Below are 16,905 nucleotides of genomic sequence, written 5' to 3'. Positions count from 1 at the left end.
TCATTCTAATGGTTTTCGAGTTTTTTTATGAGAGTTGTTTTTAAAAGGATATATCTTTGTAATTAATTTGTGACCTTTTTGAGCTATGAACTTGGATAGCTAGCCATGGGAGTACTGCAATATGCAGCTTTTGTTGTTCTCTACCATTTTTGTGATAAGATTTCTGATTTTAAGTGATAAAAGTTGGTATTTTATTTCTTGTATAGTATATTAAATTTTTTTTACAGATTTGTGAATCTTAAGACTAGCCCAACTAAATTTCTCATAATAAGATTGGTGTAGCTTTAATTATTTAGAAGGAGCAACACTTAGATGAGTCAACGAATGAAAATGGAGAAAGAAATTTTATCCGTGGGGGCTTTTGTCAAGATGGCCTTCGTCTGTTGGAGATAGACTTTTGTTGTTCACATGAGCTCATGTGACGACCGTTAGTTTTTAGGGCAGTAATGGTCCAATTTTTAGACGTCAAGGACATATTTTGTACCAAACACAAACGGAGGATATAATTGAGCTATTTTCGATAGTTCGAGGGCAATTTTGACCCTTTTTCCGTAATATTTAAATATGTCCAAAAGCTGATGTGGCAGCCATTAGTTTTTAAGGCAATAATGGTCCGATTTTTAGACGACGAGGACAAATTTAATACCAAAAACAAACTGAGAGTATATTTGAGCTATTTTCAATAGTTCGAGGACAATTTTGACCCTTTTCTGTTAATTTTATAACGATGATATTCAAACAAACTTGCGCACAGGGTCGGCCTTTCCTTAAAGCAGGTAAAGCAACTGCTTTAGGCCCCATATTTGTAGGGGTCCTATTTTTTGTTATACCTAATAGACTATATCTCAAACAACAATAATAACAACAATAACAACAAGAACAACAACAACAACAAAAAATTCAGTGTAATCCTATATGACCTAATAGGCTATATAAGTTTAAATAAAGTTCGGTAAAATGAAAATATTAATTTATTTCTTTAACAAATATAGAGAGGAAGGATTTGCAACTGCTATGATTTCTGCCAAGGAAATTGCATTTGAAATGAACATCGAACCCAAATTTCGTAAGAAACGTGTGATATATAGGAAGAAACAATTTGATGAGAATGTTGATAATAAAATCTCAAAATCTCTCGAGGAGTCTTCTAGAGTTGATTAGTTTTTATACATAGTAGACAGGGTTATTTTTTCACTTCAAGATAGATTTGAACAATTCGAAACATATAAATATATTTTTGCTTTTTCTATTTAGCAGTAAAAAAACTGAGATCATTAGATGATGAAAATTTAAAAAAATATTGCCTTAATCTTGAATGTTCCTTAAAGCATACTAAGCAATCCGATATTGATGGTTTAGATTTATTTTCTGAATTAAAAGTATAAAGGAAAATAGCACAATTAGAAGATAACAGTTTAATTGATATACTCAATCAAATAAAAAGATTTGATTCTTTTCCAAATGATTATATTGCTTATAGAATAATATTAATAACTCATGTTACCGTTGCTTCAGCGAAAAGAAGTTTTTTAAGATTAAAATTGATAAAATCTTACCTAAAATCAACAATATCTTAAGAGAGGTTAAATGCTTATTACGAGAAATTGATTAAAAGAAAATTATTAATAATTTTGCATCTTAAAAAAGCAGAAAAATATACTTCAAATATATAAAAAAAATTGTTTATAAAAAAACGCTAAGGCCCTCATAAAGTTTGGCTTTAGGCCACAAAATTCGTTGGGTCGCCCATGCTTACGCACCTTGATTATTTCATATATATTTGATATCTCGCATCAGTATATGTAGTCATGTACGTACCATATAATTATACTTCCAGGTTTAGGTAATTCTATAGTCTATATACTAAAATTAACACAAATTGCGAAGAAATCACCTATTGCTTTTTTGTGTTTATGTGACTAAAATTCTAATCCTTCATATTTTCGCCCGCATTATTAACCATTAGATTGCACCTGCATTCTTAGATTTTTATGACTATTTGATATTTCTTTCGCTTTGGTTTTCTTACTTGTTGGTGTTATTGCTTGTTACTATTACTTTTTTCGCCTTTTCTTGAGCCGACAGTCTATTGAAACCAACCTCTCTACCTTCTCGAGGTAAGAGTAAAATCTGCATACATACTACTCTCCTCAGACTTGTAAGATTATACTGGGTTTGTTGTTGTGGTTGTAGATCACGCCCAAAGTGCTATCCGGAATTACTTTATTCCTACCAAAGTTTCTAGACGAGCAAGGAGGGCATAGTTTTGAGACCCCTGGTACGGAATGATAGTTATCATCGCATCCATAATTTACTACTAGTAGTAAGTCATTTGTTGATCGACTGATCTATAAATTCTAATTGATGACTTGACTTTGTTGCAGAACTCAGTATAGAACCATCTCATGTATATGCCATAGCAGATTTTTCAAAGATTTCCAATTTGTTGTATTCTGGAGCTCAGGTCCATACGGATGTTACTAATGCTTTCATTTCCAGAAAGTAGTAAATAACATGACACGAAATCTACACTGGAGCTCCTTTAGCTTATAGAAAACACAGGCACTCCTCTTAAATCCTAAAAGCCATCACAGTCTGAACTGCAATTTTTTCTTAGAAATATTGAGAAGGCAAATTTTCTTTATTAGACTTGAATTTACCAATCAACCGCAAGTCCGCAACACCTGAGAAATCAGCAATAGTCCCAAAATACGGAAAAGTATAAAACAGGGAATCTCCAACCACAAAATAAAACAAAGAAATCAAGGGAAGAGAATGGAGATTGGAGAAAAAGAAGAGAAACAGAATAAAGAAAAGGACACAATACTGAAGGCTGGAAATGCAACCTTTTACTTCAACAATTATGATGTGATAAATGCTTCTTTTGAAACAGTAAGAGACCTGGCTATCTAAAGAAACTTACACTAACTTGAATACATTGTTGATCACTGAGTAACTTTAAATTCTTCAGAGTGTAGAATTGTAGATAAAGTAGTTGGAGGGCAATTCTATGGAGTGTATATTCCAGTAAGCTTCCAATAAACACCAACTTATAACCTTCAACTCTTTGATTGACACTTCAGCATAATGTGCTCGGCAAAAGTAAAAGAATTTCCGTTGCATGAAATTCAGGGTAGTTACGAGTTCAAAATGATACATTCAGTCATTATGTCTACGCCTCCGAAAATGCCTGAGAATAAAGCTGTCAGCGTAGAGTGGATAGTTTTTTCTGATTAACCCCTTTATGCATTTCCAGTATGAGAAGTCAATCAATTCACCATCCTTCCGAACAATAAATAAACACCTTGAGCTTTCAAAATCAGGATGGTACCCTACCTGTCAAGAAAAACCAAGTGATATACAATGTTAAGAAAGTTGCATACGAGAATCATTCACGCACTCTCTCTGACACATGCGTACTTAAAATTGTAGAAACCTAATAGCACAATTTAATTACTGCAAATAGCAAGCAAATAATTCATAATTATTTTCTCAAACCTAATAGCACAATTTAGGTCCATGAGCACTTATCCTAAAACAAAGGGATTACATGTTACTGACATGTGCTTCCGAAAATTAGGTAATTCCCACTACCGACTCTTCACTAGAACCTTTATGAACACTGTAAAACCTTATAGCTAATATCTTGTTTTCCATAACTAACAAATAATTTGCTGGCCTTCTCTTCCCTATTTTGTATTTGGTCTGTCCAAGTCTATCTTGCTCTTTTTGCTGCTTTCCTCTGATCAACTTTTTTCACCACGCATTGATAATGCTTTTGCCTTCTTATTGTGGTCACCAAGATATTCCAAAAAAATCCCAAATTTCCTCAGTTTATTATACTCTAAATCAGATTCATTATTTATTTCCAGCTACAATGATAAGTTTAAAAATCCCATTAGTCATCTGCATAATTTGATTCACAAACCATTTCTCAAAATGAAGCCCAATCCACTATCCCATATCGTGTTTACTAGTGAGATACATCACTGTTGCTTCTCATGTTTCTGTCTTCACTGGACTAGCGCTGGTGAATCCTACCCAGTATCAGAATTGGATTGGATATTTCCTCGGTTTCCGAGAAGGGTTTTAATGGCGACCGGACTCCTCTTCTCTGGAAGTCTAATGGTTTGGGGACGTCACTGAGCCTACCTATTCAAGAGAACAAAGCCTAGCTACAATGGTATTTATTCTCCTGTCGAAGGAGATCCTTTCAAGAGGTTGGCCATCTACGAATTAGTGATCCAACTGGGCATCTTGCATATGAATTCGTGCTCCAAGTATGGGCTCTTGCCCTCTCTCCATAAAGGAAAACTCTTCCTCAGTGCGTAATCTCCTTGAACATCCTTCACCATGATCACTTTACATTGGATTTCCCTGAAATATTATTGCCATTGAGACTCCACAATTTCCCTGTGTTTACTTCCCTCAGTGTTTTTGTTCACTATCTGTAGATCCATTTGCTCACAACGGAACCATCCCTTTCAGCACCATCAAAGATATCACAGGCACCTCATACCATACAATAGTTGGGGACTATCCACCTATGGATTGAATTTGATACTGCTTCATCCCTAGGAAGAGGATAGATGTCCATTCCTATTGGCGGATTAGTTTTTCCTGCTATTTTTGCTACCTTCTAAATACCCTGACATCATTCTCTGCCTGTGTAAGTATAGAAATATGGTTCACTCTAGGTCCCCCTTAACCTCAAATGATAAAACAGAGTACAGTAATAGTCCTAAAAGGCAGTTTAGTGGAGCTCAATTATCATTCAATCAAGAAAACAGCAGTGCTGACCTTCCATAAACCTAAATTAAGCTACAATATTCCATGAGTATGAACAAACTCAAGAAGTAAATGAAGTTCATGGCTAGCAGATTAACAAGTTTCAGATGGTAATTGTGGGTTAGCCATATCACACAGAAAGTTCTACTTAAGGGCAACATATAATGTTTGCAATACAACCTGAAATATTTGGTACAACATTTTACCAAGTTATGAACAGTGTTTAATAAAGCTATTAAGATAGGAAATCATTTCTCAGTTCTTCACCTCAAAATAAGAATCATTTTATCTCCTTTTTTTTGTACAATCATTTTATCTCCTGTCGAGATTGCCACACTAATTTCAAGGGCATGAAGTGAAGTTATCGAGTCATTCTGTCAAGAAGCGGCATTTGTGCATGGAGAGAGAGAGATATCAACCAAGGGCCAAATAAGAAAAAGATTTTACAGTACAGCCTATGGACTGAAAGAAACCTCAGATGTTTTGATGGAGTCTCAACTCCAATCCACTTGCTGAAGGCCAGATGTCTGCTTAGTCTTTTTTGTTTGGCCAAACAGTCCTATTTAAAAGTTCTACTGTCTTTTTAGATTTGTTGAGTTCCCTCACTCTAGACTAGCCTCTTTAAGGTATATTTTTTGGTTATTGGCTAGCTCCCAGATCCTATCATAACATCTTGTAATGGAGCTAGCATCTCTATTTTTGTAATCACTGCATCTGCTTGATGCCTTTCAATGAAGCAACTTACTTTATAATAAAAAAAAGAAGCTTTTACAGTACATTTCAATATGAAGTTTCATGCATCAAAAGTATCACTAGATTGCTTATAAAAGCTTAAAATATCTTCAGGAAGAATGCATGCCACACAACATATGAGCATTTCCGCACAAGAAGCAAATATTAGAGAGTATACAAAAGATCATTAGCTATACTCATTGAGAAAGTAAGTACACCAAAAAACAGACCTAAATGAGAAGAGAGATGCTATCTGAAATAATTATGCAGGTGGATACGTAAATGAAGCAAAGAGGAGGATGTCATACAGTAATGTAATCAACTCCAGAGCCAATCTTCTCTTCACATTCGGGATGATATGGAAGTAACCTTTGTAGAATAGTTCTCTGATGATCAGGACTTAACCTATCGCCAACTGCATATCTGCAAGTTGTAGATTGAACAGATGAAATGATATCAACGTTGAGTTGGGGGTTGAACAATCACCTAATTGTAAGAATAGATGAATATATAGGGTCTGGAGGTTGAAAACTATGGCTCTGCAATATTTCATATTTCATTGGCATACCGGACATATCACTGAGGTAAGTACAATTTTGTAAAACATGCATCTTTTAATAACTATCTTATCTCTAATCTCTGCCAACAACTCCAGAAACAACTCCGTTCAAAATAAAGGAAGGGGGGGCGAAAACAGATTGACGACCAACTTAACCTTAATTAGAACGACCAATCGTAATCCACTACCCAAGATGTTTTTTTTTCTTGGTTTCTGTGATAACAACAAAACAAAGTGGTGACTTGATTAAGCAGTTCAAAGGCTCACTTCATCCATGACACCATTCATCAACCAGATGTAAACATTCACCAAATGCTTTCTTTCTTTATGGAAATGGAGCTTTAACTCATAAGGGAATAAACTGACCAGGCTTCTAGATAAGGCAGTATCTGCTGCTTTGACTACTTCTATTGCTATAAGAAAGTAGTTGCTTTCCAATAAATTTTTTTTTATAGTTACTAAACAAAGAGGATGCTAAAAAAACAACTACTCTCTCTCTCTCTCTCTCTCTCTCTCTCTCTCTCTCTCTCTCTCTCTCTCTCTCTCTCTCTCTCTCTCTCTCTCTCTCTCTCTCTCTCTCTCTCTCTCTCTCTCTCTCTCTCTCTCTCTCTCTCTCTCTCTCTCTCTCTCTCTCTCTCTCTCTCTCTCTCTCTCTCTCTCTCTCTCTCTCTCTCTCTCTCTCTCTCTCTCTCTCTCTCTCTCTCTCTCTCTCTCTCTCTCTCTCTCTCTCTCTCTCTCTCTCTCTCTCTCTCTCTCTCTCTCTCTCTCTCTCTCTCTCTCTCTCTCTCTCTCAGGCAAAGCATATTATGAATCACAAACGATTCTAACATTAGCAAATTCTGCAAAAGGTAAGTAAAACTGAGAGCCTTACTTTCCAGAATGAAGAATCATTCTAACAAAACCAACAAGCGGCACAGTATCCTCCAAAATCTGGTCCTCCCAATCGACCCAATTTTGTTCATCTCCACTCTTCTTCTCAACGTCATCATCAGACTCCTCCTCCTCCTTTACCAACTCCTCGCCGGCTGACGACGACGACGACTCCAACCCCGTCGAAATCACCGGCTTCCGCAACAGCTCCGCGTTATCGCTCCGAACCCCACCGCTTTCAGAACCGGTCTTCACCGCCGCGCAATGGCACAACCGCAAACGGGAGAAAGAGAGAGAAGACGGAGCTAGTAGTAGGTGATGATGAGAGATTGAACTAGGGTTAGGGTTTGAATTAGGGTTGTTTCTGCATAGGAAGTGAAAATTTGGGTGATTTGAAGTGCAAATTGAAGCCATTTGTTTTTCCTTGTATGAAATTTAAAAAAGGCCTTTTTGGAGTTTATTGTTTTACTTAAGTATTCAACATTTTAGCAACAGGTTAAAGAATTGGATATACTTCAGAAGTGGGTGAAAAGTCAGGGCGAAGGAGATTATCTTCTCGTGGCAAAGTATTGCGCAGAGCTCGAGTTGCTACTGCTTTACCATTCGCCGAAGAAGAAGATAAGTGTAAAACAGCAAGCTTACGGCTTTAGCGCTTTAATTGGGCGGGCCGTGTTCTGGATATTCGGATATCGGGTGTTAGAATCGGGTGGGTCTAAATTTTGTTTGGAACAAAATGTGACATGCCAAAATGAGTTTAAGACTTGTTGAGTGGATCCTAATTCGACTCGTATACTCAAAGCTACTTTTCAATTTGTTAGCTATGAGTACTCTTATCCAAATTTTGGGTTCTACAGTTGAGTTTGAAAAACCACTCCGTTATACGACATGGAAATATTCTTAGAAAAAAATACAGTAAGGTAAGATTAAACTTTATATTCAAAATAAATTGTTTATTATTTTTTTTTTGATAATTAAATGATTTTATTTACCAGTATCTGATAGAATGTATGAGTCCACCAAACTGTATAGAGACTCGGTCCTATACCAGTTCCCACAGAAATAGCTAATGAACCAGTAAGTAAATGACACGAGAGATTTTTACGTGGAAAATCCATGTTCAAGGGGATAAAAAACCATGACCTACACTGGTAGAATTTCAACTTCACTATTGAGCAATCTTTAGATTACAACCTATTGCAACCTAAAAATTAAACTCTTAATCCATCACTAACTTGCAATATACCTATTACAAGCCACTTTGCAATACACCTATTACAAAGATTTCAACTCATGACTAACTCTAGTCATGACACAAACACTAAGGGTTTATGGTTTTTCAAGGTTCCTAATTAAAGTTTCTAAATAAGCAAAGTAGGAATTACAATGAAGAACAAATACAAAGTTACAACTCAACTAAGGACATACAAAAGACTTGTTGTAGAAACTGGTCCGTAGTAGTGTTGTACTTTGTTCTTGATGCACTTGTGACTTCAATACTTGATTGTCAGATCTGGAGTACTTGAATCAATTCACAAAGTGTTCAAGTGATGTTTTATTGTAATGCTTCTTGTTAATATCCTTTGGATGACATCACTTGGATGATGTAAACACTAGGTTGGTAAAAAGCCCTTTCCAATGGGAAGTGACTGCTGCACTGTTTCTGTACTGTAGCATGTACAGTGCAAGCAGTCACTTTCCAGCTGTAGAGTTGACTTTGTACTACTGTCAGGGAAGCTCCAAGGGATCAGGTCCCTGAGTTGGTTCCTTTCTATCTGAAGTCATACAGCACACGTTAGCTTGAGTCCGTTGATAGAGATATATACCAAGTGTACATTAGGTCCTTTATCTAGTTCTTAACAATAAGTTTATTAGATCATCAAAACATAATTCTAAGATACTTTAAACCCGTCAATTTTCCCCTTTTTGATGATGACAAACTTTAAAAATTGACAACCATTTGCAGAGCACAATAAACCAGATAAAGTACTAGGAACTTCACAAGTTCCCCCTGACTCTATGCTTCCCCCTTACTCAGATCCCCCTGCTTCAATTTATCTTTCCCCTTTTGGCATCATTAAAAATATACAAGCAAGTAATCAACATAAAGAGGTCTAGCCCAGCTAACTCATGCCACATGTGTGCACACAACATGATAGAAAAGAGAAGCAGAAAAAGACAAGCATTTAACAATAAAAAAGAGTCTTCATTGAATTTAATAAAACATAAGCCTTTGCCATTACAGCAAAGGCAAGTTTGGACTGTTGAAAGCGGGAGCAGTACAGGTGAAATCCATCCACATCACAAAAAAGACAAAAATAACTACCATAAGTCATCAAAACAAAAGATAGAAACTTGACACTAGTCGCTGGAAGATTTTCTTAGGGGGCACTAGAGAAGGAAGGCTTGGAGGAGGCAAAAAGAGTGTTGAGAACAAGGTCAATCCGAGCATTTGCGGACATTTGCTCTGCGAGCAGTTTCTCTCTCAAGTTCTCCACCTGTTTTCCGAGCTCAGCATTTTCTTTAGACAGACGAGCAACTTCTTCACTTGATGAACTAGGGGGTCTTGGTGCTGCTATAGCCTGACTAAGCTGAGTCTCAAGAATGGTGTTCCTTGCCTTCAGCTTCCTGATCTCCTCTGTGGCACTATTCTGGGCGTTGATTAGTTGTGAGATCGTCAAAGTGCTTCCCATTCCTCCAACCTTTTCAATACATTCATATTACTCCAGTGTAGTTTTCGAGAAGGTTTGTTTCCTGGTCCCCATCTTGGGATTTCTTAAGGGTACATCAAAGAACTTGAAGACACGCGTGAGAAGAAAGCCATACGGAAGTCCATGGTTCCCATCTTTGAAAGCTGCCACTTTCTGTATATGTTCAATCATAATGGCAGGCGAGTTGATAGAACGGAATTCATCTAGTGCTTCCATTAAGTATAGATCAGACCTGGAAGTAATGGACCTTCTTTCAGCACGAGGGAGCAGAACCTTGTTAACCAACTCGAACAACAGTTGGTACACAGGAAGCAGAGCCTTCTTGTGTACCAGTTTCCCATGCTGGACAACTTTTTCTTTCACAATGACGCGCCTAAAATTAGATCCACAAGCACCTCTCACAGATGATAACACTTCAGATGGAACCTTGAGAATGTCCCCCAACACATTAGCGTCCAATACCATATCCACTCCATTCACTAAAACACAGACGTGGTCATCTTCAACAGTGAAGTGGTCGGCATAGAAGCTTTTGAACTTATCCTCATATACTTTGGCCACATCCTCTTTGAACAGATGGCCCCACTACTGAAATTCCACCATCTCAAGAATTTGTCTCATACCCGCCATTTTAGAAATCTCTGGATCAAAAGTGTGACCCCACAGTACATTTTGATGTCTCAACCTTTCTTACCCTAGTACACTTACACTTTTCACCTTTTTTACAGAACCGGGTTCCCCAACAGCTTCCAACTTCCTTTTGCCAGACCTGCCAATGGACTTGCCCTTTTCACTTGATTTTACCAGAATATCATCATCAGACATAGATTCTTCCTCCACAACTTGCTTAGACTTGACACTACCTTTCATAGACTTTTTACTTGGTTTTTCAACAACTTCATTTGAAGCACTCTCAACATATTGTTTCTTTTTCTGAGATCTCTCAACCATGGAACTTGGTTCCTCCTGAGCATCCTTATCCACCTCTACTACTGGAATATTTTTGTCACACACAATTTCCCCTTTCTTCATCAGCCTCTTCTTCTTCTTCTTGCTACTCCTTCTGTTTTTCTTCAGGGCAGACTCAAAAGCCTCCTTCTGTTGCAACCTTATGGTAGGTCGCTTAGAAGGGGGCTCAGGAGTGACCACGGGCTTTCTAATCTTGAAGCGAGTACTGAGAACCACATCATCCTGAGCATCCTCATCACTAGGTCTCCAACGGCTCAGCGTCAAAGTGAGGAGAATGAGCAGGGTCAAAGCTGACCTGGGAAGATGATTCTTGACATGTTTCCTCAGGGATAGGATCAGGTTCATCAACAGGGTTCCCAGTAGCTTCTTCAGGTGCAGGTGGTTCAAAGAGCACCATTGTTCCTTTTTCTCCTAAGAGCGGAGTCCCTTCCCCCTGAGACTCAGGCATGGTAGAAGGTCCTTCATCCACCAGTCCCTCAGCAGCAATGGCCAATATATTTTTAGTGGCCTCTTTTTCCTGAGACTCCATGGGAGAAATAGTGTCCAAGACTGGAGAACTTATGTACTGATCAATATCTTCCTCAAAACCCCCTTTTTCTTGTTGAGTTTCACCCTCTTTTTCATCTTTGTTCTGGTTTTTGAGAGTATCAGGCAACATAGAAGAAACGATGTTAACTTTTGAGGCTTCTGAGTCCTCAAAACTTAATGAAGGAATAGGGTCAGATGGAGTGGTGAGAGAGACAAGAGGTGAAAGGGAACCAGGTTTGGATATATCAGTGTCAGTAATGATGGAAGAGGGGATTTTTGGTGGTGTTTCGAAGGTGGCAGATGAGTCGAAGATGTTACCTTCCAAGGTGGGTAGGGTAGCTTACTCTTTAGCCATGGTAGATAGTTAGGTTGAAGATTCTGGAAGGATAGAGAAAGAGAGATGGATGATCGCTCAAGGTTAGGAATGAAGGGGTTTTAAGGAGGGAAAGGATAATTATGAGGGAAGAGAGAAACGGTTTCTGAAATGGCGGTAGGTTTGTGGGAAGATGCACCGTTACAGAGGGAAGTGAAAAGATTTGAAAGAAAAGACGTGATATACAAAGTCTGAAAAGGTGGATGACGTGGCAGTTAATTTTGTTTCTTTTGAGATACGCATGAGAAAAATACAAGACTACTAACCTGTGGTATAAGAACTAGGTTCCTGACCGGTCTTTTTAAAAGGATTTTCAACTCTCTTTTGCTGCTCATGCATTGTTCCTTCAGCTTCTATAATCATCATGCGTGTCTACCTGCAACGGTATAGAAGTGAGTTAAGCTTGGCCAAAAAACACTTTAGCTAGATTTACATGAATGTAATTTTCATAGCCATATGGAAGGAAATCAGGTTCTCAATTTAACTTGATTAACACCACTGCCATCTTGTTTCTCTCAAAATGTTCCCTGTTTAGAACTTTGGTGAAGATATCTGCAATTTGGTCTTCTATACTACAGAACTTCATGCAAATACGCCCCTTCTCCACGTTGTCTCTGATAAAATGATGTCTCACATGAATGTGCTTGGTTCTCTCGTGTTGGACAAGGTTCTTTGTCATGTTGAGTGCACTGGTATTTTCATATAACAGAGGTACACAGTCAGTGTATACCCCCCAAATCCTCCAATTGTTGTTTGATCCAGAAGAGCTGAGCACAACAGGACGTTGCAGCAACATATTATGCTTCAGTTGTTGAGAGAGCTACTGAATTTTCTTCCTTGTACCCCATGAAATCAGATAGGATCCTAGGAAATGAGCCATTCCAGATGTGCTCTTCCTGTCCACAAGGTAACCTGCATAGTCAGTGTCAGCATAACCAACAAGATTAAACTTGTCATCTGAAGGGTAATACAGAACCAGGTCCTGTGTTCCCTTAAGATATCTCATAATCATTTTAGCAGCTTTTAGATGATATTCCTTGGGATTTATTGAAACCTTGCACATAAACCTACACTGAATACAATATCTGGCTTGCTGGCAATAAGGTAGAGGAGTGATCCAATAATACCTCGATACGTTGTTTGATTTACAGGAGAGCCAGATTCATCCATGTCTACCTTGGCAGTAGTGGCAATGAGGGTATCAATCACCTTTGATGCTTTCATATCAAACCTCTTCAAAAGTTCCTTGATATATTTCTGCTGACTAATACAAGTTCCCGTCGTGGACTGCTTCACTTGAAGACCTAAGAAAAAGTTCAGCTCCCCCATCATGCTCATCTCAAACTCACTTCCCATGAGTTTTGCAAATTCCTCACAAAGTGAGTTAGCTGTCTCCCCAAAGATAATATCATCAACATATATCTGAACAATGAGCAGGTTCCTTCCTTGTTTCTTCAGAAACAGAATGTTGTCAATTTTTCCTCTTGTAAAGCCATTTTCTAAGAGAAACCTTGACAACCTTTCATATCAAGCTCGAGGAGCCTGCTTCAAACTATACAGTGCCTTGTCCAATTTGAACACATATTTAGGATGTTTATGACATTCAAAACCTGGAGGTTGCTTAACATAGACTTCTTCCTTTAGAAAATCATTCAGAAATGCACTTTTTACATCCATTTGGAACAAGGTGAATTCCATACGTGATGCAAAGGTAATGAGAATTCTGATGGTTTCCATACGAGCAACTGGAGCAAAAGTCTCATCATAATCAATCCCTTCCTCCTAATTATAACCTTGGACAACCAACCTTGCCTTGTTCCTTATAGTTTTTCCATGCTCATCAAGCTTGTTCCTGAATACCCACCTGGTTCCCATGATGGTTCTATCTGAGGGTCTAGGTACCAGGTGCCATACTTTGTTCCTTTCAAATTGATGCAACTCCTTCTGCATAGCTGTGATCCAGTCTGCATCCTTCAAGGCTTCCTTAATATTTTTGAGTTCTATTTGGGAGAGGAAGGCTGAGAAGGCAAGTGAATTTCTGGCTTTTGATCTAGTTTGGACTCCAGAATCAAGGGGGGTTATTATATTATCGAGAGATTAGAGCTTTTGTGTTTCCAATTTGGAACCTGAATCTCACTAGTGGAGGAACTAGGTAATCCTGAATGATTCCCTTGAATTCCTCTTTCTACTGCATGTGGGGTACTTTGAACTACATCAACTACTCTTTCTTCAGCTTCAGTGGTTGTGATGTGTGTACCTGGTCCCTCTTGAGTTGGAGAGGAAGAGGTTGTATTGTCTTCATTTTTATCCTTTATTTGACTCATCATATCTGCCTTTCCATTTGCCATGTCAGTGATCTCTCCTGGAACCAGCAGTGGCTCACTGTCTTGATCATCCTTGTTGCTCTTCTCACCAGATGGAAGTGTCTCGTTGAATATTACATGAACACTTTCTTCCACACACCGAGTCATTTTATTGTAAACCTTGTAAGTTTTGATTTGAGAGGAATACCCCAGAAAAATTCCTTCATCACTTTTGGCATCAAATTTTCCAAGTTGATCCTTTCCATTGTTGAGAACATAGCATTTGCAGCCAAATGTTCTTAGGTGAGTCAGCTTAGGCTTCCTTCCATTGAGCAGTTCATAGGGAGTTTTGTTCAGGAAGGATCTGACCATGCACATGTTCACCAAGTAGCAGGTTGTATTTATGGCTTCTACCCAGAAGTTTTTGTCTATCCCACTATTAATAAGCATTGTTCTAGCCATATCTTCGAGGGTTCTGTTCTTCCTTTTTACAACTCCATTTTGTTGTGAAGTTCTTGGAGCTGAGAAGTTGTGGGTGATGCCATTTTCACTGCAGAATTCATCAAACTTGGCATTGTCAAATTCTGTTCCATGATCGGATCTGATGCAAGCCACTTTTGATTCCATCTTCACTTGGATTTTCTTGACAAAGGCTACAAACACTTGAAGGTCTCATCCTTGGTTCTGAGAAACAGTGTTCAAGTGAATCTTGAGTAGTAATCTACTATCACAAAAATATATCTTTTTCCTCCTCTGCTTGGCACTCTCATAGGGCCACATAGATCCATATGAAGGAGTTCAAGTGGCTTTGATGTGCTGACATCATTATTTGGCTTGAATGAGGATTTCACATGCTTTCCTCTAGCACATGCATCACACACTCTGTGCTCCTTGAATTTTGAATTTTGCAATCCACAAACCAGGCCCTTCTGTATCAGCTTGTTCAGAAAAAAGAAGCTTGCATGTCCCAGCCTTCTATGCCATAACTCTGCATCATCATCAACTGCTTTCAAGCATCTCATATCACTACTTTGTAGGGACACGAAATCAGCAACGCAGATATTCATGTATCTTTTGGCCACTAGTACCACTTCACCAGTTACCAGATTAGTAACTGTGCACACCTTTGACAAGAACTCCACCTTGTTTCCTTTATCATAGATTTGAGAAACACTCAAGAGACTATACTTCAGACCATTTACATAGTACACGTTCTCAATTGAGTGTGAGAGAGACTTTCCAACTTTTCCAACACCAAGAATGTACCCCTTTTTCCCATTTCCAAAAGATACATTCCCTCCTTGCAGTGCTTTTAGTGAAAGGAATTCCATGGTATTCCCAGTCATATGCTTAGAGCATCCACTGTCCATAATCCATTGTTGACTACTTCCTTTCATTGTTCCCTGCACAGATAAATCAAGGGTTAGATTTAGGAACCCAAACAAGTTTGGGTCCCTTGTAATGAGAAAAGGGATGAATGAGAGCTTTTCTAGTCCATGCAGGCAACATGCTTTTTTTGTGAGTGGCACCTGGTCCTCTTTCAGTAGTTACTTTTTCAGCAAAAACTTTATTTTTCTGAACAGACTGGACTCTGGCTTGGCAATTTTTCTTGAAATTCCCATTGTTCCCACAGTGGGTACAAAGCCAGTTATCAGGTGCAACGACGTACTTGCTATGAGGGTTATAGGGAACTTTCTCTCTATAACCCTATTCCCTGCCTATTTCCACCATTATTAAAGTACATGGCATTAATAGCATCTGAGGACCAGGTCCACTTAAGAGATTTCTCAAGATCATTTTTTACTTTCTCCAATTCTGCTTGAAGCTGCCTATTTTTCTCAAGCTTAGCGCACAGACTAGTTTTCATATTATTCAGCTCATTTTTAAGTTTAATATGTGCCTCACTAGCTACTTCCTTCCCTTTTTCAGAATTTTCAGACCTACATTCTGCTTTAAGTCCCTCAATTGTTTCTTCTAGGTCTACGATTACCACTAAGAGATCATCTTTTTCTTGCTCAGTAATGGCAACTTTCTCCATTAAGGCATTCTTTTCTTTACTAAAGTTCTCTGTGGTTTGTTTCAAGTCAACTACAACTACCATTAAATCATCCCTTTCATGTTCTACACTAGCAATTTTTTCTATTAGAACATCCTTCTCATTTTTTAGATTTTTTATAGTTTCCTTCAGGTCAACTACACAAACCACCAAGTCATCTCTAATCTGCTCAGTATCTCCTAACTCTATGGTCAAGGCATCCTTATCACTCACAAGGCTATGATATGCATCAATCAAGACATTAGCTAATGACATGAGTTTCTTGGGAGAGTAGGATTTCAGATTCCTCTGAACATCACTAAAGTTTACCTCATCATTGTCATCATCTTCATCATCGTGTGACTGAGCCATCAGAGTAAATATTGAGTCATATTCATTTGCTTCATTTTTAACTGCCATCATGGAACTATCAGCTGCATCATTTTCTTCTTCTGATTCACCGGAGAAGTCTCCCCATGCTGCAAAAGCTTGCTTCACAACATTGTGAGCTGTGTTTTTTCTTTTGAAGCATTTGTCAGGAACCGGGTTCCTCTTGGCTGCTTTATCAGAGTTGTGCTTGAAATGTTCTTGCTTTAGAAGAGGACAATCCTTGATGAAATGCCCTGGCTTTCCACACTTATGACAGAGGTCATAATTCTTTGGTTTGCTAGAACTGCCTCTCTTTGGTATGCCTCCATTCCTTCGAACCATTTTCTGAAACCTTATGGTAAGGTATGCCATATCGATATCCTCCTCACTCGAATCATTGTTTTCAACTTTGAGTACCAGGTTCTTCTCCTTCTTTGGTTCTCTTCTTTCACTATCCTTCTTTCTCTTCATCTCATAGGTCTTCAGATTTCCAACCAGCTCGTCTATAGTCAGTGTTTGCAGATCCTTGGCTTCAGTAATGGCATTCACTTTGCTCTCCCAGGAGCTGGGCAAAATGCTAAGAATTTTCCTCACAAGTTTGTTCCTTGGGATGATTTCACCAAGAGAGTGTAGCTCATTTATGATAGACGTGAATCGTGTGTACATATCTT

General features: G+C 38.3%; 1 protein-coding gene across 1 annotated transcript; it reads right to left on the bottom strand.

The window, feature by feature from the left end:
• Positions 1-2,827: 2,827 nt before the first annotated feature.
• LOC107824386 (protein DCL, chloroplastic) lies at positions 2,828-7,750 on the bottom strand. The gene is made up of 3 exons (XM_075226203.1): positions 6,951-7,750; positions 5,829-5,943; positions 2,828-3,336 (listed from the first exon to the last, which is right to left on the bottom strand). Exons 1-3 carry the CDS (start codon positions 7,361-7,363, stop codon positions 3,160-3,162), a joined length of 705 nt encoding a protein of 234 aa, XP_075082304.1. The 5' UTR covers positions 7,364-7,750; the 3' UTR covers positions 2,828-3,159.
• Positions 7,751-16,905: the final 9,155 nt, after the last annotated feature.

Source organism: Nicotiana tabacum, chromosome 12 (assembly GCF_000715075.1).
Source record: "Nicotiana tabacum cultivar K326 chromosome 12, ASM71507v2, whole genome shotgun sequence".
NCBI lineage: Eukaryota > Viridiplantae > Streptophyta > Magnoliopsida > Solanales > Solanaceae > Nicotiana > Nicotiana tabacum.
The sequence above is the reverse complement of the archived record's forward strand: the minus strand, read 5'-3'. Positions and strand labels throughout refer to the sequence as shown.

Bases quoted from the DNA above. Each gene is read 5' to 3' on its own strand.
- LOC107824386 (XM_075226203.1), bottom strand. From the start codon at position 7,363: ATGGCTTCAATTTGCACTTCAAATCACCCAAATTTTCACTTCCTATGC. The intron at 5,944-6,950 runs GTAAGGCTCTCA...TACAACTTGCAG, and splicing joins ATGATTCTTCATTCTGGAAA to ATATGCAGTTGGCGATAGGT. The intron at 3,337-5,828 runs GTATGACATCCT...TTTTCTTGACAG, and splicing joins CTGGAGTTGATTACATTACT to GTAGGGTACCATCCTGATTT.